Source organism: Coenobita brevimanus, chromosome 102 (assembly GCF_032717465.1).
Source record: "Coenobita brevimanus isolate Jiangsu-jjx chromosome 102, ASM3271746v2, whole genome shotgun sequence".
NCBI lineage: Eukaryota > Metazoa > Arthropoda > Malacostraca > Decapoda > Coenobitidae > Coenobita > Coenobita brevimanus.
Window position 1 is genome coordinate 34,450,277 of NC_137055.1, and position 27,026 is coordinate 34,477,302.

Genomic DNA, 27,026 nt, shown 5'->3' on the forward strand with positions numbered 1-27,026 from the left:
AAAATATATATATATGAAGTAAAAAACAAAAAACAAAACTGACATTGGAAAATAAAGACTAAAAAATGTATGAAAATAAAAAAAGAAAAAGAATCGAAAATAAAAAGGACCTAAAAAATTAATAAGAATGGAGCTGAGAAAGAGTGAAAAATAAAGACGAAATAAAGGAGCAAAATTGGCTAAGAAATAAGGTAAAGGAGGAAGGAGGGTGTAAGAGGAGGGCAGGTGTGACCGTGTTGCTCTCAGGTATTTATGGGTGTTGTGGACATTGTGTGTGTGTGTGTGTGTGTGTGTGTGTGTGTGTGTGTGTGTGTGTGTGTGTGTGTGTGTGTGAGAGAGAGAGAGAAGATACCTAACTCACTCACTCACCCATCTACCCGCACGCTTAATCACTCACCCTCCCACTCCCTCCCTTACTCTCTCACTCACTCTTCCACCCACTCCCTCCCACACTTTCTCACCATTTCACCCACCCATCCCACGTCCCACTCCCTCCCTCCCTCAACCCACCCCAGACCCCTTATTGAACTTTTCTATACACACATCGCTACGTAACATCAACACTGACTAATCCCTGTTCAGTTTACGTTGTCGACTTTCCACGTATTACGAGGAACGAAAAGCAGTCGGGTCCATTCGTTGTCGCTTTTCGTTATAATTTTTTTTTGGCGGGAATAAGTTGGCAAATTTGCGTAACTCATTTGTTGATGACTTCATAAAGCCTCCCCGTCACACGTTTGGCGCCAAAATCTATTTAAAAACGCGAAAATCTGGGCGGAAAATAAACTCGTATGTGTAGGCGCGATTTGAGTTAGCATCAAAATCTATTAAAAAGGCCAACTTTAAGTAAAAATATGTGATTTTTTAGTTACAGGTCTCAAAAAAAGAAATTTAGAGGTAATATAAATAGTCGTGATTTTTTTTAGATATTGTTGACGCCAAAAAATCTATTCAAAAAAAAGGAAAATAGGGGGGATATTAATTTGGGTGTCATATTTAGCTTCATGTTTTTCTCCTAGGTTTGTAGTGAAAAAGAAAACGCGAAATTTTAGGGGAAACAGATGTAGATGTAACGTTCTGTTTCGTGTGTGTGTGTGTGTGTGTGTGTGTGTGTGTGTGTGTGTGTGTGTGTGTGTGTGTGTGTGTGTGTGTGTGTGTGTGTGTGTGTGTGTGTGTTTTTGCCAATGTGTGTAAAAAAAATGGGGGAAACATCTACTTCTTAGCACTCAGGTAACAAAAAGGATGCGTAAATTTCCTAACACCCCTTCGTAAGCGATTTATACAGCAAATTACACCTCATTATCTTCTGCGTTATTGATACAAACGATGTCGATATTAGATAGATTTAAATTGCCCCCCAGACAATACTAAGGTGTAATATGCAAAACAAATCGCTAAGGAAGAGGTGCTAGGATGCTTTCTCTGTCACCTGTAATACGGCATTTAAATCCCTCCATAGGCAAAAAAATATGGGGGTGAAAATTAATATTCTCGTATCTTTTGCGATGTCGTAATTCAGGCCATTTTATAAGTGCTACGGGAGGGGAGAGAGGAGGGGAGGGGAGGGGAGAGGGGAGTGGGAGGGAGATAGAGAGGGGAAGATGGGAAGGAGTTGGGAGAGGGACAAAGGAAAAGAAAGGGTAAAGAGGGGAAGAGTGGAAGCAGAGAAAGGGAGAGGAGGAGGGCAGGAGGTAAGGGAAAGAGGTAGAGAGGGGAAAAAGGAGGGTGAAATGGAGGGGAAGAGAGAGAAGTAAAGGTGAAGAGAGGGAAAGGGAAGCAAGCATTCTCCATCTCCACTCCCTCTGCCTACCCTTTCCCCTCTAACTTCCGCTACCTTCTTCATAGTCCCCAACTCTCCATTCTTCCCCAGAGCCTATCTACCCCTCCTTCCCCCCCCCTTCCCATTCCACTATGCCTTCCCCTCTCTCCTCCCCTTCCTATTCCACCATCTCTCCTTTCTTGTTCCCCTGCCTACCTCTCCCCATTCCCCCCTCCTTATCCCTTCATTTTTCCCCCCTCCCTCTCTCCTCCTCTTCCCAATCTCATTTCCCCATCCATCCCTCGTTCTCTTCCCTACCTCACCCCTCCCAGTACCTCCTTTCTCTCCCTATCACCTCCCCCTCCTTCCTCCCCTTCTCTCCCCCTCCCCTTCCCTTTCTCTCCCCCTCCCCTTTCGTTGGTGGGAGAATAATTGCGTCATCCGTCAGGGCACCACACATAACCTAGACGCTATCATAACAAAACTGAAGTATTGCTCACCGCTACTGCTTCCACCTCCTCCTTCTTACTCTCTCTTCCTTCCTCTTCTTCCTCTTCTCTCCTTCTTCTTTCTCCCTCTTGATCTTCCTTCTTACTCTTTCTTCCTCCCTCTCCTTCCTCTTCTCTCCTCCCTTCTTCTCCTTTTCTCACTACTACTCCTTCATCTTACTCCTTCCACCCTCCCTCTCACCCTTCCTTCTCCGTTCCCTTCTCCCTGTCACTCTATTATTCTTATGACCTCACTCTTTCTCCCACCCTCTCTTTCCTCTTTTTCCTCTTCCTTTCTTCTTCTTTTCTCCCTACTGGCTTACTCCTCCCCCACTCTCTTTTCTTTCTTTCTGTCTTACCTCCTTTTTACCATTCTTTCCTCCCCTTCCTCCTTTCTCTCTCCCTTTCTATCCCTTACTACCTCCTTCTCACTCTCCCTCCCTCCCTCTCACCCTCTTCCTTTCCACCCTCCCCTCCCCTTTTCCTTCCCCCCATTCTCTTTCTCACCCCTTCTTCTTCCTCTCTCTCTCCATCTTCCTTTCTCTTTTCCTTTCATCTTTCCACTTTCCATTTATTCCTCATTTTCGTCTCCCCATCCCTTTTCTCCCCCCATTTTTCCACTTCACTCTCCTCCTCCTGCTCCTCCTCCTCCTCCTCCTCCTCCTCCTTTACTACTACTACTACTACTACTACTACTTTTTTCTCTCTCTCCTTTCACCTCTCCCGATCTCTCTGTTTTACTCTCTTCCCCTCATCCTTCCAATTTCTGTCTCCTCCTACCCCTCTCTCTCTCTCTCTCTCTCTCTCTCTCTCTCTCTCTCTCTCTCTCTCTATCTATCTATCTATCTATCTATCTATCTATCTATCTGGGTTAGGTAGAATATTCCCTTCAAGTGTGCAGTGAAAATACTTCCGTGTACCCTTTAATGTTGCAGTGTGGGTGTCGGAGCTGCGGTGTTCCCGTCACTCTCTCATATCTTACCTTCCTTGCCCTGCCTTACCTATTCCTGCCTTACTCCTCCCTGCCTTACCCATTCCTGCCTTACTCCTCCTTGCCTTATCCATTCCTGCCTTACCTATCTTTCTCTTACCCATCCCTGGTTTAACTTAGCTATTTTCTCGTCCATCCTGCCTCACCCATCCCATCCCATCCTATTCCTGCCTTGCATTACCTTGCCTATTCTCTCATCCACTGCCTCACTCATCCCATCCCTTCCCATCCCTGCCTAGCCTTACCAGCCCTCACATGCTCCCTACCTCACTTATTCCATCCCATACCATCCCACCCCTGCGTAAACTTAACTATCCTCTCATCCACCCTGCCTCATCCATCCCATCTCATCCCTCCCTGACCTTTCTTTACCCTCTTATCTACCCTCCGTCACCCATCCCATCCCATCCCATTCCATCCTATCCCAATCTGGAAAGCACAGATAACGTTAAATACTCAGAATAAGACGCATCGACACCACAAGTAAACGTACAAATAGACGTAAACACACAAGATACGTTGATGCTTAAAAAAAAAAAGTGAATAACAGGAGACTTAGAAGAAAGAGAGAGAGAGAGAGAGAGAGAGAGAGAGGTAAAAATAGACATAAAATCCACTCACATGACACGTTGACAATGATGCGCTTCATAACTGCTGGCGGCACTGCGTTCTTGGCTATGCAGTTATACGCACCCATCTGCTTCCTGCGTACACGAGTTAGGTTCAGCCACCGTCCTTCCACCTCCTCCACTGTAGAAAGGGGAGGGGGATATGTTAGTCTTCCATTTTTTCTTCCACACTCACATTAGCTCTGCTTTTGCCACTACAACTACCACTCCCACCACCACCACCAGTCACCTGTATTTTGTTAACTACTACTACCACTACCACCACTACTTCCACAGCCACCATCTCCACTCCATTATCACCAACACTGCCGTCCCATTCATAATCACCACTATCACTACCTCCATCACCACTATCACTATCATCATCATCATCATCATCATCCTTCTAGCCAGTACCACCACCACAACCCCCACTCTCACCACCACCACCACCACCACCACCATCCCAACCCCATTACCCCCACAACACAACACTTTCAAGATCTCCAACCATATTTAGTCTAAGTAGGTCATGAAGATATTAATAATGCATTTTGTTCCGCTTTTTGTGGGTTTGTGGGGCCAAGATTATGTAATTCTGATAATGTGGTGTTTATTTTGAAGTGTAATTGGGAGGTAAAATGTGTTTATTATTTTGCTAAATTGGGGTAATGCTTAGTGTTATGGAGAGTGGTGATTGGGATGCTGGAGTGTGATGTATGTTTATTATTATTATTATTATTATTATTATTATTATTATTATTATTATCATTATTATTATTATTATTATTATTATTATTATTATTATTACTATTATTATTATTATTATTATTATTATTATTATTATTACTTTTAGCACCAGCAGTAGTAGTAGTAGTTTTATTGTTAGTAGTAGTGGTAGTAGTACTCTCTCTCTCTCTCTCTCTCTCTCTCTCTCACCTTTGCTCTTCTGTCCCTTGCCCGCTCTCAGCATGATTTTCTCCCCATCCTCCCTTCGCCATAGTATTTTCGGCTCCGGGTATCCTTCAGCCACGCAGCCTAGGGACACATTGGCCAATTCTGGGGCTGTCACATCACTGGAGGTCTTTTCGTCTATGATGTTTGGGGGCACTGTGGAGGAGAGAGAGAGATGTTTAAGCGAGCTGGGTGATGTGAGAGGGATGTGGGAGGGGTGTGGGTGATTTGGGAGGGATGTGGGAGGGCTGGGGATGATGTGAGGAGAGTAGGATGGGAATGGGAGGACGTATGATAGTGGAAAAGATTATAATTTAGTCTGTGATGTTTAGGGGCACTGTGGCGGAGAGAGAAGGATGTTTAAGCGAGCTGGATGGTGTGGGAGGGATGTGGGGGGAATGGAGGTGATGTGAGGAGAGTAGGATGGGAGTGGAAGGAAGTATGACGATAGAAAAATATCATCATTCAGTGTACGATTTGGGGGGGGGTACACTAGGAGAAAGAGAGGGATGGCAGAAGAAGGAGGTGATGTGATAGGGATGGGGGTGATGTAAGAAAGGTAGGAAGTGATGTGGGAAATGAGTGTGAGGAGGAAGTGAAAGGGAAAAGCGGTTCAAAACTACAAGAGGTTGTCGAGCTGAAGGTGGTAATAAGATAAAAATTACCTGCCATCCTCACCTGACTGTAAATGAAGGAAAAATTATGAAGGAAAAGTTATAATGTAGTTATTTTCAGAGGAAGAGGATAAACAGAACAGAAAGATCATTATTTTTTCGGACATTTCTACCTGCCATGAAATCATCAGCAGTTGACTGGAAAATAATGAAAGTCGAAATTACTGCTTGGTACAGAGTTGAAATTCAAGGTGAAAAACGAGGTAAGTTGAAAATACGGGATGAAAAGCAAGGTGAAGAACAGCTGCGTACATAAGATCATAAACAATAGAAGTATTTTAAAGTCGATATTTTAAGTCTATTCCTTTAAATAAATAAATCCTGAGGTAAATCAAAGACAAATTATGTACCCCAAAAAAGATCATGTAAATACTGCCCTCTGGAAATAACCTCTTTGCCCTTCTCTGTACCGGTTCTCTTCCTGTCTCCCAGTTCTATGCCCATCCCCAGTCTGTACCTCCTCCTCCTTCCCGGTTCTATGTCCATTCCCAGACTGTACCTCCTCCTCCCTCCCGGTTCTACTCCCGGTTTAACTGGTCTCTCAAATCCCGGTTCTCTGTCCAGCCCCATATTCTACTACATCTATTGCCAGTCTGTACTTCTCTCTCCCCAGTTTGGTACCGGTTCTTCATGCCTCCCGGTTCTATGCCCATCCTCAATCTGTATCTCCTCTTCTCCCTGGTTCAGTCCTCGGTTCAGTGTCGAATTTCCCGGTCCTATCCATCCCCAGTTCTACACTCTCAATTTCCACATTCACTCACCCAGTTCTCATTCCAGTTCTATTCCTGTCTCCCGGTTCTATGCCCATTCCCTGTCCGTATCCCCCTCTCCCTTCCCGGTTCAGTTCCCCGTTCAGTTCCCGGTTCAGTGGGCGCCTCAAATCCCGGTACAGGAGGCGTAGCGATGCGGGAGGGGGCGGGAGGAATCAGTTATTGGCTCCCGGTCGATGCCTCTGTCGCGGGAGGAAGTGTGGCGGATCCTTCACGCTTGTCCTGCCGCATATATGTGTCCTGCGTCTGTGTCTTGCGTATATGTCCTTCGTACGTGCCCTGCGTATATTTGTGTCCTGGCATACATGTGTCCTGGAGTATGGGTCGTGGTTTAGACGTACTGTTTCGATTGTGTGTCCTTCCTGATGTATGTGTCCTATCTATGTGTCCTGGCGTATACGTGTCCTGGTTAATAGGTATTCAGGTTAAATCACACATGTCTTGCCTTACCCATGCTCCATCCTCACCCCCACACCTGCCTCACCCCACACCTACCTCACCCCCACACCTGCTCGTCCCAACACCTGCCTCACCCCCACACATGCTCAACCCCACACCTACCTCACCCCACACCTACGTCACCCCCACACGTGCTCATCGCCATACCTACCTTACACCATATCTGCCTCACTCCACACCTATCTCACCCCCTCACCTGTCGCACCCCCTCACCTGCCTCACCTCCACACCTGCCTCACCCTACCTGCCGTTCATCCATACTCACCGTGAACGTCGACGCATCCCACGTTCTTCTTCATGACAGAGGTGTTGATCTGGCACATGTAGCATCCTCTGTCCTCCTCACGCACCTGAAGAATGAGACAAGGTTAGGCTGGGTTAGACTGGATTGGGCTGGGTGGGGTTAGGTTAGGCTAGGCTGGGTTGGGTTGCGGTGGGTTAGGTTAGGTTAGGTTAGGCTGGGTTGGGTTGGGTTGGGTTGGGTTAAGTTAGGTTGGGTTGCACTGGCAGGGTTAGGTTAGGTTAGGTTGGGTTGGATTAGGTTGGGTTGGGTTGGGTTAGGTTAGGTTAGGTTGGGTTAGGTTGGGTTGGGTTGGGTTAGGTTAGGTTAGGTTGGGTTAGGTTTGGTTTGGTTGGGTTGGGTTAGGTTAAAGTAGGTTAGGATTGCATGGCTTAGGTTACAGGAAGAGAGAATACTTTTGAATCCTACAGGGAATGTTGTGTCTTCCCCCTCCCCACATCCCCCTCCCCCTCCCCCTCCCCCTCCCCGTCACCTACCGATCTGATGTGAAGGTTCCACTTGACGGGGTCGTTGTGTGTGACGGAGATGCGTGTGTTGTGCGTCACCACCCTCTTGTGAAGACTTAGAATTGTTTGTGTGTCCGTCCGCATCCACCCCACCTAAAATAATAATAATAATAATAATAATAATAATAATAATAATAATAATGATAACAATAATAATATATAAATAGAAAGTTCTGCACCCCTATAATTTGTTCCCCTTAAATCGGCGCAAAACTGCCACCTCTCCATCCTGAATGCTGAAATATGACAAGAGATTAAGACTAGAAGATGGTGCTGGTCACGAAGAAGTGCTATGGGAAACGGTAAATAAAACCCACACCTGTAGACGAGGAATATATTTACCAAACAGTTTCGGTGGACACTGCCACCATCTTCAGTGGTCAAGATAGAGAGAGGGAGTGACATATTGACAATACAAGGGTTCCTGACCTGTCTGGTAATGTACCCCCCCCTTTCCCCCTTGGGTTAATCCCCGCTTACAATCCACCCCACCCCACCTCACCTTTACCCCACCCTTCCACACACACACGCACAAAAAGGAACCCTTGTATTGTCAATATGTCAATCCCTCTCTCTATCTTGACCACTGAAGATGGTGGCAGTGTACACCGAAACTGTTTGGTAATTATATTCTTCGTCTACAAGTGTGGGTTTTATATACCGTCGCTGATTATCAAGCAAGAGTGTTTCATCCAGCTGCTATGGGAAAGACGTAGTACTTTTCCCAACGCACTCCTACACGCTGTTCACTTAAAATAGGCGTAAAATTGCCATCTCTCCATCCTGAATGTTGTAATATGGCAAGATATTAAATCTAGAATATGGTACTTGTCACGGAGAAATGTAGGACTACATAATAGATAGATAGATAAATAGATAGATAGAGAGACAGATAGAAGCAGGGAGTCAGATGATGAGAAGGTGTTGTGTCTGCGAGAATCGAGCAGTGCTAAACATGCTTACACACTCTTTACACTGAGGAAAGCTGACGACAGCGGCCAGTAAGGAGATGATGCAGTTAGCTGTCAGCAGTCCTCTCGTGAACAAAGATCTGGTAACCACACACACATATACACACATACTCACACACAGGCTCCTTAAGCTTTCCATCCATGAGGAACACACGTGACACACCCCTGCTACACCAGATTTTAGGAAAGAGAGTTTAGAAGGAGACAAGCGACCCTAGAGAGAGGTCGAGACGGAGATTAGCCTTAGAACAGAGAGAGAGAGAGAGAGAGATAGCGAGACAGGGAGGTAGCTAACCGGGACTTATACTCTTTCCGTGTGAGAGACCTGTTTAATATTTCCAAGACAAATAAAAATAGTCCCATACTATTCTTTACCTCTCCCGTCACTACATGACATCTGGTGGGGAAGCTACTACAAGATATAAAAGCCGCTCGACCACAAGTCTAAAATATACTTCTCTACAAGTAACTACAAAGTCTTTATGACAGAAATACAGTACAAAGGATGATACGGTCTAGAGAAGGGAAGCAACAGGAAGTTATATACCAGGGGACTATCCTTATCTGAGCACCTACATACAACATTATCAACACTTTGAACACCTTCATACACCTTCACAATTCACCATATACATCATTAATTTATTCGATATATTCAGGCTACTTCTGTGTCTTTTCCTGTCCCTCCATCTGAAAAAAAAAATGAATTATAAAATCATACCCCCAAAAGAATTATAGACATAGTAAGATATTTGGATACATAGACTGATGGACTGATAGACTGATTTGTCGACTGATAGACTGATAGATAGATAGAATGATTGGTTGAAAGAGAGATACGTAGGTAGACGGAAGGTTTGATAAAGTGACTAATCCATTCATTCATTCAGTTATTCATTCATTGACAGATGGACAGAGAGGTAGATAGATAGACAGACAGAGAGACATACAAACAGACAGATAGATAAATAGAGACAGACAGAGACACGAGTAAAGACAGAGCCAGGAAGATGGAGGAAGTGGATATCGAGAGAGAGAGAGAGAGAGAGAGAGAGAGAGAGAGGGGGGGAGGGGGAGAGGGAACCTGGAGACGTCTGGTGTAACCTTGGGTGTAACGAGCGGCAGGGGAACGAGGTGGTTAGCAGAGTGGAAGAATGGGGAGGGAGATGGAGGAGGAGGAGGAAGAGAGAGAGAGAGAGAGAGAGAGAGAGAGAGAGAGACAGACAGACAGACAGACAGACAGACAGAATAGAGAGAGAGAGAGAGAGAGAGAATAGAGAGAGAGAGAGAGAGAGAGAGAGAGAGAGAGAGAGGAAAGGACATCTACAAAGTCAGCTGTGTAGAGCCTCGCCTTCTCCTCATATATTTACATTTTAACCTTTTTCAGCATTCTCTTTCACCTAATTCACAGTCGAAGCTCCGTAGCCCATTTTCCTAAGCGATTTATTCTGGATATTACAATTCAGTGTCCTCCTGTGCGTCAAGGATGAAAATTATGCCGATATAAAGTGATGTAAATAAAAGAGAGGAAAATGTTAGGGGATAATGAGTGAAATAAATCGTTCAGAAAGAGTTGTTGAGATTTCGCCAGAGTCACATACTATGATTCTCTCTCTCTTTCTCTCTCTCTCTCTCTCTCTCTCTCTCTCTCTCTCTCTCTCTCTCTCTCTCTCTCTCTCGTTCACCCAAACAGGCAAGCAAAGAGACAGATAGAAAGACAGACAGACAGAAAGACAGGCAGACAGAGAGACAGACATACGGAGAGAGAGAGAGAGAGAGAGAGTAATGCGGTAGCTGTGTGGATTGGAAGGAGGGTCCAAATTACAGGGCATGTAGTGAGGCTTTCCCATAATTCCTTCATCTTCTTCATCTCCCCCTCATCCCTCATTTCCATTCTCCCTCATTCCCATCTCCCCTCATCCCCCTCATCCCTAACCCCATCTCTCTCCTCATCTCGTCTCTCCTCTCATCCCTTTTCATCCTCGTCTCCCTCCCTCATCCCCATCACTCTCCTCATCTGCACCTCCCCAACATCCCTATCCCTCCTCGTCCGCATCCTCCCTCATCCCCCTCACCTCCCCCCATCACATCTCCTTCCCCCCACCATATGAAGATGCTCTGAGGGGTTGATCGTCTTGTCATGTCTCGTCTCTGCTTCCCAGGGCGTCTCCTTCAATGTCACTCCTCATTAACAACCATTTACCCTCAATGCTCCAGTAATTGCACAACATTGACCTTAACTCCTGTTTATATGAATTTTTACTACAATTTTCTTCTTTGCTGTTGTATTTCTTTTCCTATGATTTTTTCTTCAAGACAAGTCATACAGTGAGACCTCAGGGTTAAGGAACTGAATAGGGAGGCTGCCAGAGATCGAGCAGCGTGAAATATAAAAATACATGAAGGTCATAACAGATTTTATTTATGTAATCTCGGTCCAGATTTGTTTTTTAAGTGATATACGTCAAGAATGTATTATTTTTACCACTCTAAATCCTATAATCATAAATATCTCTCTAAACATTATTTTTTTGTAGATGATAATTATTTAGAGAGATTTTTAACATCCAATTTCGGGGTTAATTATAATGTATGTGTAAATGGAACAACCTGTACCCATCGAATGTGTAGTTCCCCCCCCCCTTCTCTCTCTCTCTCTCTCTCTGCAATATTGGCCGGTCCCCGCTAGGCTGTCATTCGCCTCTGACAAAGCTGCCTAAAACTCGCAATGATTCTTTACCCCCAAACGTCCCCTATTCCTCTGGTAGGACCCCGTGAGAGAGAGAGAGAGAGAGAGAGAGAGAAAGAGGGGGGGTGGAACGAGAGAGAGAACCCCCACACAGAGCCACACACAAACAGACCTATCATACACCCTTGTTTGTTTCTTGCGTAGTAAGTTTGCCCAGCCGGACCCAACCCAGATGAAAACTACAAACAAGAGTGCTGGAGGTCAGGTCAATTTCTTCCCTCCGCCAACAACGTCCAGCCTCGCCACTGTCAGAAGTCTTGACACAACAAAGTTATTTGGCAAACAAAACTCCCAAAGGTCAGACGAAGAGAGGGTGGTGGGGTGGGGGAGGAGAGAATTTGGAGGAAGGGAGAGACGAGGTTGGTTTTGGGGTAAGGAAGGAAGGGTCGTGGGTGTGTGGGGGGAAGGATTTGTGTGTGTGGGTGTGGGTGTGTGTCTGTGTGTCTCTGTGTGTGCGTGTATGTATGTATGAAGGTGTGTGTGTACGAAGACGTCCAGGTATGATTAATTGATACCTTGGAGTGACTGTCAGGACATCAGATTTCTTCCTTCCTCTCTTCACCCCCCTTAGCCTTAGATTTTTGAATTTCTTGAATATTTTGGGAACTTGAAATTTCTGAATCTCCAGGACTTTTATAACCCTCTGAATGTATTGAACTTCCTGTACAATTTCTCTCCTGAACATTTTGAACTTCCTGAACAGTCTGGCTCTCCTGAATATCTCGAATTCTCTGAACATTATAGGGAAGTAATTGAGGGACGTTTGTATGGCCAGACAGTTGATCCGCCCTTCAGCACACACACACACACACACACACACACACACACACACACACACACACACACACACACACACACACACACACACGCACGCACGCACGCACATACTGGAATCATGGAGTGGGAAGGGGCCCATCACACACACACACACACCTACCATAAGAAGCCTCTCGCAGCCCACACCTGAGCCATCTAAGGTGCATAAAAGATGAGGGAACAGCCAACCAAGCTAGGACTCTGGGTCGCTTTGGAAATTATTATGAAGATATCGTAACATAACTTTCACAGCGATTTATTTACCACTTCAATATCTTTTTTTTTTTTTTACTTTTACTGATTGACATTATATCGATATTAAAAGGACATGAAAATACAGAATATGTTAAGCTACAATATACAAAATAAATCGCTAAATAAGATGTGTTAAGAGGTCATAATAAGTCCCTCTTCTGTCTTCTTTTACCTCTTCCCTCTTTTGCTTTCCGTCCCTGTTCTTTCCTTTCCTCACTTCCTCTTCTCTTCTGCTCTCTCCCTCTCTCTCCTTCCCTCGTTTCCTAACCAAATCCCCCTCTTTCCTTCCCTCCTCTCTCCATTCATTAATCTTTGCCTCTTCTCTTCTCGCCTCCCTTCCCTTCCTCGCTCTTCACACACACACACACACACACACTCACACACTCACACACACACACACACACACACACACACACACACACACACACACACACACAGGTAATGACAACAATGTGGGAGGCTATGGTCAGTGAGGCTCCGGGGAGATAGGAATGCAGGAGAGAGAGAGAGAGAGAGAGAGAGAGAGAAAGGGGGGAGGATCAGACAACGAAAAAAATTAAGGTGTGGAAATGAGACCAAAAAAAGAATTGAACGAGTAACACACACACACACACACACACACACACACACACACACACACACACACACACACACACACACACACACACACACACACACACACACACACACACACACACACACACACACGCAATCAAGGTGTAGGAAGGGGCCATAAGACATCACAAATATAGGCAAGATGGGCGTGAGTGATGATGGAGCTGTTGAGGTGGTGATGGTGATGGATGAGGGGGAGGAGATGGAGGAGAGATGGAGGGAAAAAACGTGAGAGAGAGAGAGAGAGAGAGAGAGAGAGAGAGAGAGAGAGAGAGAGAGAGAGAGAGAGAGAGAGAGAGAGAGAGAGAGAGAGAGAGAGAGAGAGAGAGAGAGAGAGAGAGAGAGAGAGAGAGAGAGAGAGAGAGAGAGAGAGAGAGAACTGAGCTATCTTACAATAACAAACACATTCACCATAAATGACGTTCAAATTAACCTTGGACAACAACAGCAAAAATAAAATCAAGAACAACAAAGACGATACACAGAAAAGGAAAAAATATATATTAAAAATTATCCTTATCAGTACGACATAAGATAAACTATTAGGAGCAACACTGATAACGCAATGAAGGAATGGTGATAAAAATGCGTTCAACTGAGAATCGAATTTGTGGGAAACGCTAGTCTGTTTTGGAATGTGTCTGGACGGGATGTTATCTGGATGGTTTAGAGGTATGCAGTGTGAAGTGTGCAGTGTGTGAGGTGTGTAGTGTGAAGTATGCTGTGTGAGGTGTGCAGTGACGTGTGCGGTGTGTGGTGTGCAGTGTGAGGTATAGAGGTGTGCAGTGTGAAGTATGCTGTGTGAGGTGTGAGGTGTGCAGTGTGAAGTATGCTGTGTGAGGTGTGCAGTGAGATGTGTAGTGTGAGGTATAGAGGCGTGCAGTGCGAGGTATGCTGTGAAAGGTGTGCAGTGAGGTGTTCAGTGTGAGAATGCAGTGTGAGATATATAGTACGAGGCATGCAGTGTGAGGTATTGACAGTGAAGTATGCAGTGTGAGAGGTATGAGAGTATTCGTGTATGCATTACTCTTTGTTAATGTGCATCTTTCCATAATATAACCATTTTCTTAATGTGTAAAACTCTGTATATATAATCTATGTGGATTGTTTTTGTTACTCTTGCATCACGTCTTTTTAAAATCCTCTCAATCAGATTACTTTTTATTTATTTATTTATTTATTGCTGTCTTCAGCAATTTTTTATTCGCCTCAGGATATGCTTTTTGCTATGGAGGACTTAGATGTACAGTAGTCTCCATTAACCACAGTGAAGTTCCCCCTAAATTAAATAAATAGTAGGAAGTGGTAGTGGTAGTGATGGTGGCAGTGGAAAGTGTGGTAGCAGTGGTAGTGGTAGTAGTGATGGTAGAAGTGGTAGCGGTGGTGGACTATGCAAGAGATACCAGGTAAGATCGAAGCTGTGATCTGGATAGGGTGGATGGTTCCGGGTGGCGTCTGAATTACTTATCCTGGGAGAGAGAGAGAGAGAGAGAGAGAGAATGGTACTGGGCGGGGTAAAGTGAGGTGAGGTGAGGTGAGTCTGAGGTGATAGAAGAGAAGTGAGATAGTCCAGGTTTGGTCATTTGAGGTGAAGTGAAGTGAGATGAGAAGAGTAGAGAGATAGATTACGTCTAATGAGGTGAAGTGAGGTGAGGTAAGGTAACGTAGGGTTAGGAGAAGAGAAATGAGATGATATGTAAATGAGATGAGTTGACAAGATGTAAGATGAGTTGAGGTGAGATGAGATGATGTGGTAAAAAATGAGATTGCAGAGGACAAGGTGAGGTGAGGTGAAGATGAGGTGAGGTGAGATGAGATGAGGTGAGGTAGGGTGAGGTGAGGTGAGGTGAGATGAGATGAGATGAGGTGAGGTGAGGTGAGATGAAATGAGATGAGGTGAGGTGAGGTGAGGTAGGGTGAGGTGAGGTGAGGTGAGGTGAGATGAGGTGAAGTGAGGTGAGATGAGATGAGATGAGGTGAGGTGAGGTAGGGTCAGGTGAGTTGAGATGAGATGAGGTGAGGTGAGGTGAGATGAAGTGAGGTGAGGTGAGGTGAGATGAGATGAGATGAGGTGAGGTGAGATGAGGTGAGGTAGGGTGAGGTGAGGTGAGATGAAGTGAGGTGAGGTGAGGTGAGGTAAGATGAGGTGAGATGAGGTGAGGTGAGGTAAACTGTACTGAACTGAGGTGAGGTGAGGTGAGGTGAAGTAAGGTGAGATGAGGTTAGGTGAGATGAGTGGGTTGAGGTGAGGTGAAGTGTGGTGAAGTGAAGTGGGGTGAGGAGAGGTGAAGTGAGATGAGGTGAGGTGAGGTGAGGTGAGCAAGGTGAACATCAAACACATAGTTCCCCTGCAACTGCACTGCAACTAAACATTCATAACATAGCTGGAGGCCTTGGCAGTGTGCAAGTTGAATGGCTTAAACATTGGCTGGCACCACCACGTACACGCCAGGGGAGGTGTGTGTGTGTGTGTGTGTGTGTGTGTGTGTGTGTGTGTGTGTGTGTGTGTGTGTGTGTGTGTGTGTGTGTGTGTGTGTGTGTGTGTGTGTGTGTGTGTGTGTGTGTGTGTGTGTGTGTGTGTGTGTGTGTGAGAGAGAGAGAGAGAGAGAGAGAAGGGGGGGCAGATTAAAAGATAGACAGAATCGTAGAAAGACACAATGAGGGAGACAGATAGACAGATAGAACGAAAGAGAAACTGAGAGAGAGAGAGAGAGAGAGAGAGAGAGAGAGAGAGATGACAAGACAAATATTAGGGAAGTAGAGGGGTGAGAGACGGAGAAGAAGGAGAGGGATAAGAGAGAGAGTAATGAGAGAGGAGTGCGGTAAAGAGAGGATTAAAGGGATAAGGAGAGAAGTGGAGGAGAGGGTGACGCGAATGAGAAAGAGAGAGAGAGAGAGAGAGAGAGAGAGAGAGAGAGAGAGAGAGAGGATGACACGAATGAGAGGGAGAGGGAAGAAGGGAAGAGAGGATTATGGGAACAGGAGAGAGAGGTGAGAGAGAGGAGAGAGGAGAGGAGAATGCCAATGAGAGGAAGAGGTGAGGAGAGAAGAGGTGAGAAGAGGAAGACAGAGTGGAGGAGAGAAAGAGGGAGAGTGATGCGAATGAGAGGGAGAGGCGAGAAGAGGAAAGAAAAGTGTTATCTGTCTATTCGTCTATCTGTCTATCTATCACTCAATCTACCTATCTATTTATTTATCTATTAATCGTGGTATTTTAATCGGGGGCTTAATCCATCATCTTATCCAAGGCGATTAACTCTCTAGGGGGCAGTAGTTAAGGCCACTAGTAACCAAGGAGACGCAGTTACCTGAAGACATATGGTGAGTGATTTCAGATGCAGGTAAAGCCTTCCTAATTAACCTGTGAACAAGTTTGAAAAGCATGCAGTGAGGTGGCCTTGAACTGCCTGATCTAGTGTGTGTGTGTGTGTGTGTGTGTGTGTGTGTGTGTGTGTGTGTGTGTGTGTGTGTGTGTGTGTGTGTGTGTGTGTGTGTGTGTGTGTGTGTGTGTGTGCGTTGTTATTTTCTTCTAGTATTTTCTTTTTTTTTCATTTTTCTTCATTCATTCAGTCATTTATTTTTCTTTATGTATGTATGTATCTATCTATCTGTCTATCTATTGTCTATGTATCTATCCATCAATCCACCCATCTACCTACCTTGCCTACCTGTCCATCTACCCTCCACTATAATTAAATACACATCTACTCACCTGTCTGTTACTCCCTCAGTCTACCTGCCCTAATTAACCTGTCCACCTGCCTCACCCCTGCTTCACCCCCCTGCCTCACCCCTGCCTCACCCCCATATACCTAACCCCTGCCTCACCACTGCCTCATCCCTGCCTCACCCCTGCCTCTCCCCATGTTGGTGTAGGGGGAGTTACTGAGGTGAGGCAGTTGTCTTGGGTCAGTGTTTGGTCTGTAAATACACGCGCGGTTTCTGTCTGTCTGTCTGTCTGTCTGTCTGTCTATCTGTCTGTCTGTCTGTTTCTGTCTATCTGTCTATCTATTTGTCTGTTTCTGTGTCTCCGTCTGTCTTTCTGTCTACCTCTTTATAGTTTACCTGTGTCTTATTCTGTGTATCTATCTTTCGGTCTATCTATCTATCTATCCATATATGTTTATCAGTCTGTCTCTGTGTCTGTCTATCTGTCTATCTCTCAGTCTATTTATGTATCTTTCTATCTATCTACCTCTTCGTCACTCTGCCTCACCACTTATCTGTCTTTCTCTCTATCAACCCTAGTAATGAAGAGGTTAATGAAGGCTACACCTGTTAATGAAGGCTACACCTGTTAATGAAGGCTACACCTGTTAATGAAGGCTACACCTGTTAATGAAGGCTACACCTGTTAATGAAGGCTACACCTGTTAATGAAGGCTACACCTGTTAATGGAGGCTACACCCGTTAATGAGGCTACACCCGTTAATGAAGGCCACACCTGCTAATGAAGGCTACACCTGTTAATGAAGACTACACCTGTTAATGGGGCCACACCTGCTAATGAAGGCTACACCTGTTAATGAAGACTACACCTGTTAATGGGGCCACACCTGCTAATGAAGGCTACACCTGTTAATGAAGGCTACACCTGTTAATGAAGGCTACACCTGTTAATGAGGCTACACCTGTTAATGAAGACTACACCTGTTCATGAAGGCTACACCTGCTAATGAAGGCTACACCTGTTAATGAAGACTACACCTGTTCATGAAGGCTACAGCTGTTAATGAAGGCTACACCTGTTAATGAGACTATATCTATCTACCTGTCTGTCTGTCTGTCTCTCTTTTAATCTATCTCTCAGGTAATGGAGGGGTTAATTATGACTACCTAACCCCTCTAACTTAAATAGTCTCTCCTGAGCTGAATAAAATCGTCTGGAGATAGAAGGAATACAAGAAAACAAGGAGCATCGTACTGAAGGGGTTGTCGTAGTAGTAGTAGTAATAGTAGTAGTAGTAGTAGTAGTAGGAGGAGGAGGAGGAGGAGAAGGAGGAGGAGGACGGGTGGTAGTAATGGCAATAGTAGTGATGGTGGTAGTAGTAGTAGTGGTGGTGGTAGTGGTATATAGTAGTACTGGTGGTGGTAGCGGTGGTGGTAGTAGTAATAGTAGTAGTAGTAGTAGTAGTAGTAGTAGTGGTGGTGGTGGTGGTGGTGGTGGTGGTGGTGGTGGTGATGGTGGTGGTGGAAGCCCAAGGTTCATTTGAAGCGTGAACCCAGTGGACTGCAGGCTGAAGTTGCCCTCCTCCTGCAGTCCACCATCCTCCTTTCGGGGGATAGGGAGGGGTTTGAGGGCCGTTTGTATAGCCGGGCAGTGGATTAAGAGAGAGAGAGAGAGAGAGAGAGAGAGAGAGAGAGAGAGAGAGAGAGAGAGAGAAAGAGAGAGGAAAAAACATGAAGATAATACAACATAAACAATGACAAAGGAAAGGATAAGAAAAATACAAAAGGGGAAAAAGGAAAACAGATAAAACAGGAGATAAGGGCGAGAGAGAGAGAGAAATAAACAGGGGAGAGGGAGAGGGGGAGAGAGTGAGCAAGGACACAAAGAAAGAGAGATGAGAGAGAGAATAAAGGGAGAGTTGACGTGGAAAATGCAGGTAATGAAGAAAGAGAAGGTAGAGAGAGAGAGAGAGAGAGAGAGAGAGAGAGAGAATGAGAGAGAGAGAGAGGTTGGTAAGTAGGTAGGAAGGGAGGGAGAGAAGGAAGTAGGTAGGCGGGTAGGCAGATAGGCAGACAGGTAGGTAGGCTGGTATGTAGGTAGGTAGGTAGGTAAACAGATCAGTAGGTAGACAGATAGATAAATAGATAGATAGATAAAGTTAGATAGATACATTGGTAGGCAGGTGGGTAAGTAAGTAGGTAGGTAGGTAGGTGGGCAGGTAGGTAGGCAGGTAAGTAGGTAGGCTAGTAAATATCCTTCATTAGCCCCTTCCCTACTAGGCTACCCAAGCTGAATAACATCGTCTGGTAGTAGCAAGCATGAAAACATAGGTAGTCCGTAAATAGCGCTTCTTGTGTCTTGGGGATGGCTCAGTATGCTGGTGTGGGCGTGGGTGTGGCAGTGGGAGTAGGAAATAAATGATGCAGGACAGGTGAGTTTCTAGTGGAGAGTTATTCATGGACCTCCTGTACAGAATAAATCGGTAAGGAGATGATGCTGAGACTCCTAAAATCATTCTCTGTTCTCACCTTAACTCTCTTTCATTTTTTTTTTTTTTTCATATGCTGGTTTTGATTTGGATTTTATTAATGCATTGGGACATCACCTAGCCTCCACACACACACACACACACACACACACACACACACACACACACACACACACACACACACACACACACACACACACACACACACACACACTCACTAAAAGACATGCATCAGGTATAAGATAAATTAGTGCGTTCAACCACACACTAACTTTTCCACAATCATCACGTCCCCCTCTCTCTCATTCTAACTCGCTCACTTTCTCTCATTTTCTCTCTCCAGTACACAAAGTCACATCATAAGAGCTAGAGAGAGAGAGAGAGAGAGAGAGAGAGAGATGAGAGGAGGACGGAGAATTAACATAAGTGCAGGAAGAGACTAGGAGAGCGTAAAATACAACTTGTTTGAGATCAACGGAGGAGATAGAAGAGACAGAGGAGAATTAGTAAAGAGAGACGTGAGAGAGAGAGATATTGATGTGTAAATGTGGAGAGACTGAGAGATAATGAATGGGGAAAGCTGAATGAGGGATGGTGTTGTGGATGTGAGAGAGAGAGAGAGAGAGAGAGAGAGAGAGAGAGAGAGAGAGAGAGAGAGAGAGAGAGAATATGCCAGTGAGAACTAACCCGAAAACAAAAACATAAAAATCATCCCTATCACATCAACATAACGCAGCCTTTCTCCTCCTCCATTCTTCCTTCTGTGACCTGGATTTAACGAGACTGTAGAAGCTAGACAACAACAACAACAACAAACCCACTAGCACATCACCATCACCTCTTCCTCCTCCTCCTTCTCTTTCCCTTCTGTGACCTTGATATAAAGGGAGTATAGGAGCTAAATGTCGTGCCCTATATATCCTATTCGTATTTCAGGAAGAACCACAACATGTTCTGGTTCTCACGCCCTTTGTCGTTGGTTCAGAGCTGATATTTTTCTATTTCCGTTCGCTTGTCTCTACTTAACCTCCAGTGCGCGTTCTTCCTAATTCTGCTTCGTTTCTCTCCTAAGATATGCGCCTCGTCTGTAAATTTTCTTGGTTTTCTTAGTGGCTGAGAAACGAGAACACGATAGAAATGCTAGTAAACGTTGTGATCTCTACTCTCGTCATTTTCTTGCCTCTCCTTAATCTCCAGTGAGCTTTCTTCCTTATTCTAGTCGGTTTATTTCGTAAGATGTGTCTGGTTTGCTGATTTTCATGTGTGTGTGTGTGTGTGTGTGTGTGTGTGTGTGTGTGTGTGTGTGTGTGTGTGTGTGTGTGTGTGTGTGTGTGTCTGATCTAGGTCATTCCCTCCACCTGCTCAGTACAATTCCGTCTCCTATAATTACACCGCAACATTCACGATGGAGAGATGGCAATTTTGGGCCAAGTTAGCGTAAAAAGGGTATAGTATTGTGCTCTAGGGATAGGTCAAATCGTATGGGAATTAATGGGACAAAGTAAAAAATAAATATAAAAATAAATTCTATCTATCTATCTATCTTACTCTGGTTTAAGTGTTTGGTAGTGTAAATATACATGTTGTGATTAAAGCTTAGATGTAGTACTTGAATGTGGTTTTACTCCTCTTGTTCCGTAGGCTCTTCCCATGGTCTCTCTCTCTCTCTCTCTCTCTCTCTCTCTCTCTCTCTCTCTCTCTCTCTCACCATCCTCCCTCATCCCCCACATACCCTCCCTGACGCTCTTTCTCACCCATCCCACACCCCACACCCTCACTCTCACCCCCCCTCACCCTCACCCCCTCCCTCCCTCACCTCCACCCTCCCTCTCTCCCATCCCCACCCCCAACCTCACCCTCACCCTCACCCTCACCCTCACCCCAGAACCAGGGTGCCTTGTCCAACTATTGATTCAACATCTTCCTTCCCCTTGATCGCTGTCTGTGCTTCTAGCCTCAAGAAGTGGAATGTCTTGTGTCTTGTCTCTCTCTGTTGCTGCTGTTGCCCTCTGTTGGTTCTTGTTAGTGTCTGTTCGTTTCTGTTGGTTCCTGTTAGTGTCTGTTCGTTTCTGTTGGTTCCTGTTAGTGTCTGTTCGTTTCTGTTGGTTCCTGTTAGTGTCTGTTCGTTTCTGTTTGATTTTTTGGCTTCTGTTCTTGGGTTTCCGTTGGTGTATGATGTTTCCTTTTATCACCTGCTGTCTAATGCTGGTTCCCGATCGTTTCTGTTACTTCCTGTTGTCTTCTGTTGCTTCCTGTTGTCCTCCACTGCCCTCTGTTCCTCCAATAAAGTTTTCTCTCTCATGTCTCTGCCTCTTTGACCGCCTAAAAGCTTGAGATCCTGGGAACTATTTGACTGAAGACAAGATGGTATTGTAATTGTTTAACGCTCAAGACTGATCTGACTGGTAACCAAGGAGACCTAAACCTGCCTCATAACTATGGCTCCGCGAATTTCATGCAACCACAGCTTTATATTTAAATTGAGGGAGTGGGCCAGTGCCGTCAGGTGAAAACAAAGCAATTCTAGGAGCCAGGATTAAATAACACTAGATGACAAGTACCTGGGTTTTGTGGTGCTTTTAAAGGTACCTCTCTCTCTCCCTCTCTCTCTCTCTCTCTCTCTCTCTCTCTCTCTCTCTCTCTCTCTCTCTCTCTCTCTCTCTCTCACCATTCACTGATTTCTGGAAGTCCTATTGTGAAGCCCGCCCCTCACAGGAAGCGGAGTAAGGAAACAGACAGATGGATTTTTGCTAATAAGGAGGCAAGAGGAATGTTAAAATTTTCTCACTTTCTCACTGTTTCTAACTCACAATATCTCACTTCTTTTTTCTTTCTGACTTACCCTCCTCCACTGTCTCTCGCTCAGAATCTTTCTCACCTCACCCCACTCTAATACACCCCTCACCCACACTCCCTCACTCCCCCACCCACCCCACACACTTCCTTATCCTTCACCCCACCCACTACAGCTCTCCAGGCCTATTCTCGTCCTCCCCCTCACCTTCACCCCACTCACCCTTACACCCTACTCTCCCTCTCCCACCCTTTGTCCCACTCCCTAGCCCTCTCCATCTCTCTCGACCCTACTTCTCCCCATCCATCATCTCCTAATCCCATCGTTCATCCCTAACACACCTCTCATCCTTCACACTTCTCCCTCACCCTCGCTAGTCGTCTCTACCCACACCCTCACCCTCACCACCATCCCACTCTCTCCCTCACACCCTGACCATCACCCAACTCTCCCTCACACCCTCACCCTCACCATCATCCCACTCTCTCTCTCGCACCGTCACCACCGACCCACTCTCTCCCTCACACCCTCACCCTCACCCTCATCCCCCTGCCTCTCCAACTAAACCCTGTAAAGGTCAGAAACTCTCTATAATAGGAGAGATTAAAAATGGGAAGCAGATTTATGAAGGGAGATATTGGAATAATGGAATCACCATCATCATCACCTCCATCATCATCATCATCATCGTCATCATCATCATCATCATCATCATCATCATTCATACCTCTTTTCCTGCCCTAGACTGGGATGAAATAGGGTCCAGAGCCACACAAAAAAAAAATAAATAAAAAAAAAATAGTAGCATTAACCTGTGACCTAACTTAACCTAGACTAATGGGGTCACAAAATCAGGGACAAGCTACCAGACTAATGGGACGCGAGGTAATGGTAAATATAAAACAAGCCGCCTCTACCGAACGCAGATTAAGTTAGGTTAGGTTAGATTAAGTTAGGTTGGGTTGGGTTAGATTAGGTTGGGTTAGGTTAGGTTAGGTTAGGCTGGGTTAGGTTTAGTTAGGTCAGGAGGGGGTTAGGTTCGATTCAATTCAGTTAGGCTTGGTTAAGGAAGGTTAGGTTTGATGGGGATATATCAGGTGAAGTAAGGTTAAGTTACTCTAGGCTTGGATAGGTTAGATCAAAGTCAGCCTAAGATACACTAAAGCCTTAAAGCCCTGAACGAACAAGGGGCCATAACTAACGCCTCTTCCAGTGTGGGGCAGCCGAACCGGAGAGCAGGCTTTCCCACTCCTGCGTCTCCCCTAAGGACAGTCTATGATGGCAGGGAGAGGCCATCTTGCGTCCGCCGTGATAGAGAGTGATGGTGGGCGCAGAGGAGTGGGATAGTGGGAGTGAGAGGGGAGGGGTGGAGAGAGGGAGAATAGATGGGATGGTTGGGGAGAGGAGGAGAGATGGGAGGGGTGAGAAAAGAGAGGGAAGAGGGAGTGGAAAGATGAGGTGGGTGGAGCCAGAGGAAAAGATTGGAGAGGCTGGGCGCAGAGGAGTGGGATAGTGGGGGTGAGAGGGGAGGGATGGGGAGAGGGAGAATAGATGGGAGGGTTGGAGAGAGGAGGAGAGATGGGAGGGGTGAGAAAAGAGAGGGAAGAGGGAATGAAAAGATGAGTGGGGTGGAGAGAAAGATGTGAAGGGTGAGAGGGGAGAGAGCAGAGAGGAAAAATAGAAGGGAGTGGTGAATAGAGGGAGAGAAAGGATGAAAGGAAGAGAAAAGATGAGAGAGAGAGAGAGAGAGAGAGAGAGAGAGAGAGAGAGAGAGAGAGAGAGAGAGAGAGAGAGAAAGAATAAGAGGTGTAGTGAGAGGGCTAAAATACAACGAAGTATGGAGGGAAGTGAGATGTGAGAGAGAGATATGGGAGGGGGGAAGGAAAGGGGGAGGGGGAGTGAGGGAGGGGTCTTGGGGGGCATATAAAGGGGGGTCTCTCTCTCATCCTCCCTCTCCTGCTCTGCTTGGTGTAGGAGAGGCATAAACTGCAGACTTTATATAGGACAAGAGAGAGAGAGAGAGAGAGAGAGAGAGAGAGAGAGAGAGACGTCAATTGCTATTCACCTCCCTCTCACTCTAGCATGAAGGGAAAAGGGAAAGTTACTAGCCTATCCTCTCTCTCTCCCATCCTCTCTCCCTTTCTTTTATTTCATGCCTTTCCTTTCGTGTGGAGGGAGAAAAATGGAGAGGGGAGGGAATGGGGGGTGAAGGGAGGAGAGGGGTGAGGGGAGAAGAAATGGATATGAGACAGAGGGGAGAGGAAAGAATCAGGGGGAAGGGTGGAGGGAAGAGGAGGGAGAGGGGTGAAAAGAAGGGTTGTAAGGGGAAGGAAGGAGAAGGGAGAAGAGGTGGGAGGGGAGAAGAGATGAACAAGATACGAATGAGGGGAAAAGAAGAGAGAGGGGAGAGAGGGGAGGGGAGAGGGGAGAGGCTGCATGTTTGATGGGAGGTCCCTAGTGGTTCACAGAGCCCTTGTTGACACATCACCTGGCGTGTTGCTCCTTAACCCACCCTCACCTCACCCCACCTCACCCCATCTCACCTCACCCCACCCCACCCCACCTCATCTCACCCCACCCCACCTCACCCCACCTCACCCCACCTCACGTTATCTCATCTCAGCCCACCTCACCTCACCTCACCCCACCTCACCTCACCTCAACTCACCTCACCTCACCTCATCTCATCTCCCCTCCCCTCACCCCACCTCAACGTTAGCTAGAATATAAAGGTCACATCCGCGATCAAAGAGTTAATTCTGCTCCTGCTAACGTCAAGAGTTTTTGTTCATTCTCTCTCTCTCTCTCTGTCTCTGTCTCTCTGTCTCTCTCTCTCTCTCTCTCCCCCAGTACGGCAGACACGCAGCACCCGTCTCCCCACACTCTCGACCCTCGTCTGTCCAACCCTTCAATACAAGAATTAACTTTACTTTCAGTCTTTCACATCGACTACTGGTTAACTCAGAAATGTCTTCCTCAGTCTGCATTTCCCTCTGCCTATGACCTCCTGTCTTTTAAATGCAATGTGTCCAGGCATCTCGAAATGAACGAACCTTGAATTTGTCTTTTCTTTTTAATTTGATTTATTTTTTAAGGGATAAATTTTGCAGCATATCAGCCTTGGATTAATTTTTCATAGGTCAAATTTAGCGAGGTTGGATAAGGTCAGATTAGGTTATTACCCCCCCAGCCAGTCCTTTCAGATCCACGTTAGGCTCGATGCCCTTATCTTTCCAAAGGGCAAGGGGGGTAGATGGGTCCTTTATTTACACACACACACACACACACACACACACACACAATATTCTCACTCTCCCATTCTGTAGCTTTTTTTTCTTCTTCCTCTTCATCATCAACATCATCATCATCATCATTATCCTCTTCTTCTTCTTCTTCTTCCTCCTCCTCCTCCTCCTTTTTCTATCAATGGCTGGAGGAGGAGAATCTATTTTGTCTTCTTCTAGTGAGCCAATCTCCTCCTCGGAATAATTAACCTGAGCCAACAACTAAGACTTGACATTATGAACCTTCACTGCTAATGTCACCACTTCTTACCCTCCTCCTCCTCTTCTTGCTCCTCCTCCTCGTCTTCCTCCTCCTCCTCCTCCTCCTCCTTCTTCTTCTTCTTCTTCCTCTTCCTCTACTTCCTACCCTCTTCTTCTTTTTTCCTGTTCTTCTTCCTCTCTGCCCTTGCTTTCATTTCCTTCTTCTTTCCTTTCTTTCTTCTTCCACTTTTGCTCTCTCTCTCTCTCTCTCTCTCTCTCTCTCTCTCTCTCTCTTTCTCTGACACCAAAGTTACAAAGTCCTTCTCACCATTCGTTTCTTCTCGCTTACAAATGTCAATGGAATCCATCCGTAAGCAAGGTAGAAGTACGAAAAAGTAAGAAAATAAAGAAAAAAGCAAGAAAAGTTTAAGGTACTGAAGAAAAAGGCAAGAAAAGTTAAGGTACTCAAGAAAAAAGCAAGATAAGTAAGGTAATCAAGGAAAGAGCAAGGAAAAGTAAGGGGACTCGAGAAAAAAAAAGCAAGAAAAAGCAATGCAATCAAGAAAAAACAAGAAAAAGTAGGGAAATTCAAGAAAAAAAGCAAGAAAAAGTAATCAAGAAAAAAGCAAGAAAAAATAATCAAGAAAAAGCAAGAAAAGTAAGGAAACTCAAGACATAAGCAAGAAGAAGTAAGAAAATAAAAAATGCAATAAAGAGTGAGACAGTCAAGGAAAAAGCAAGAAAAAGTAAGACAATGAAGGAGAAAGGCAAGAAAAAGTAAGGAAAATAAAGGAAAAAGCAAGCAAGAGTAAGAAAATCAAAGAAAGAGCAAGAAATAGTAAAGCAATCAAGAAAAAAACGAGTAAAGTAAGAAAGTCAAGAAAAAAGCAAGAAAAGTAAGAGTCAAGAAAAATAAAGGAAAAAATAAGGCAAATTCAAGAAAAAGAAGAAGTAAGGATAATTAGACAAGAGGATGAGAAAGGGAGGAAAAAATAATCAAGAAAAAGCAGATAAAAGAAAGGAAATTAAAGAAAAAGCAAAGAAGAATAAGGAAAATTAAAGACAAGAATATGAGAGCAAGAAAAAATAAAGAAGAAATAAGAAAACCCAAGCAAGCTGAAGACAAGAGTAAGAAAAATTAGTGAGGGGGTTAAGCTGCTCAAATGATGTCAGGAAGTCATTATTTTAGTTGATGTCATGGGAAGTAAGATAAAACAATTGTCTCACTCAAACTGATGTTATATTAATCTCTCCTGTTCACGAATAAATCTTTCCCGGTGATGTCACGAACCAGTCTTACTAGTGAAGTCTATCTATCTATCTATCTATAGCCCGTCGCCCTAATCCCGCAAAGGGTGGCCGCAGACAAAACGCCTCCAAGTCACTCTGTCACCCACCATTTGACTCCCCTCCCCCCAACTCACCCCCCCCTCCCTCATATACCTCTCAACTCCATCCCTCCACCTCATCCTCGGTCTACCCCTCCCTCTCCCTCCCTCCACCTCACCTACATACACCCTCTTAGTCAGTCTTTCATTCTCCATCCTCTCCACATGTCCAAACCACCTCAGTGTATTTCTCCTAATCTTTTCAACCACATCCACATCTACCCCACAACGTTCCTTCACTTCTTCATTCGTCAACCTGTCCCTCCATGTCACTCCACATGCTC

At 45.3% G+C, this 27,026-nt stretch overlaps 1 protein-coding gene across 1 annotated transcript in view; it reads right to left on the minus strand.

Moving 5' to 3' along the window:
- Positions 1-27,026, minus strand: part of LOC145415478 (lachesin-like) — a 158,553-nt gene that overhangs the window by 10,453 nt on the left and 121,074 nt on the right. Inside the window, exons 3-6 of the mRNA XM_080284753.1 lie at positions 7,481-7,603; positions 6,969-7,053; positions 4,786-4,956; positions 3,860-3,988 (exon numbers count right to left, since the gene is read on the minus strand). Of these exons, the coding sequence (XP_080140879.1) occupies positions 3,860-3,988; positions 4,786-4,956; positions 6,969-7,053; positions 7,481-7,603 (508 nt within the window). The remainder of the gene's footprint in view (positions 1-3,859; positions 3,989-4,785; positions 4,957-6,968; positions 7,054-7,480; positions 7,604-27,026) is intronic.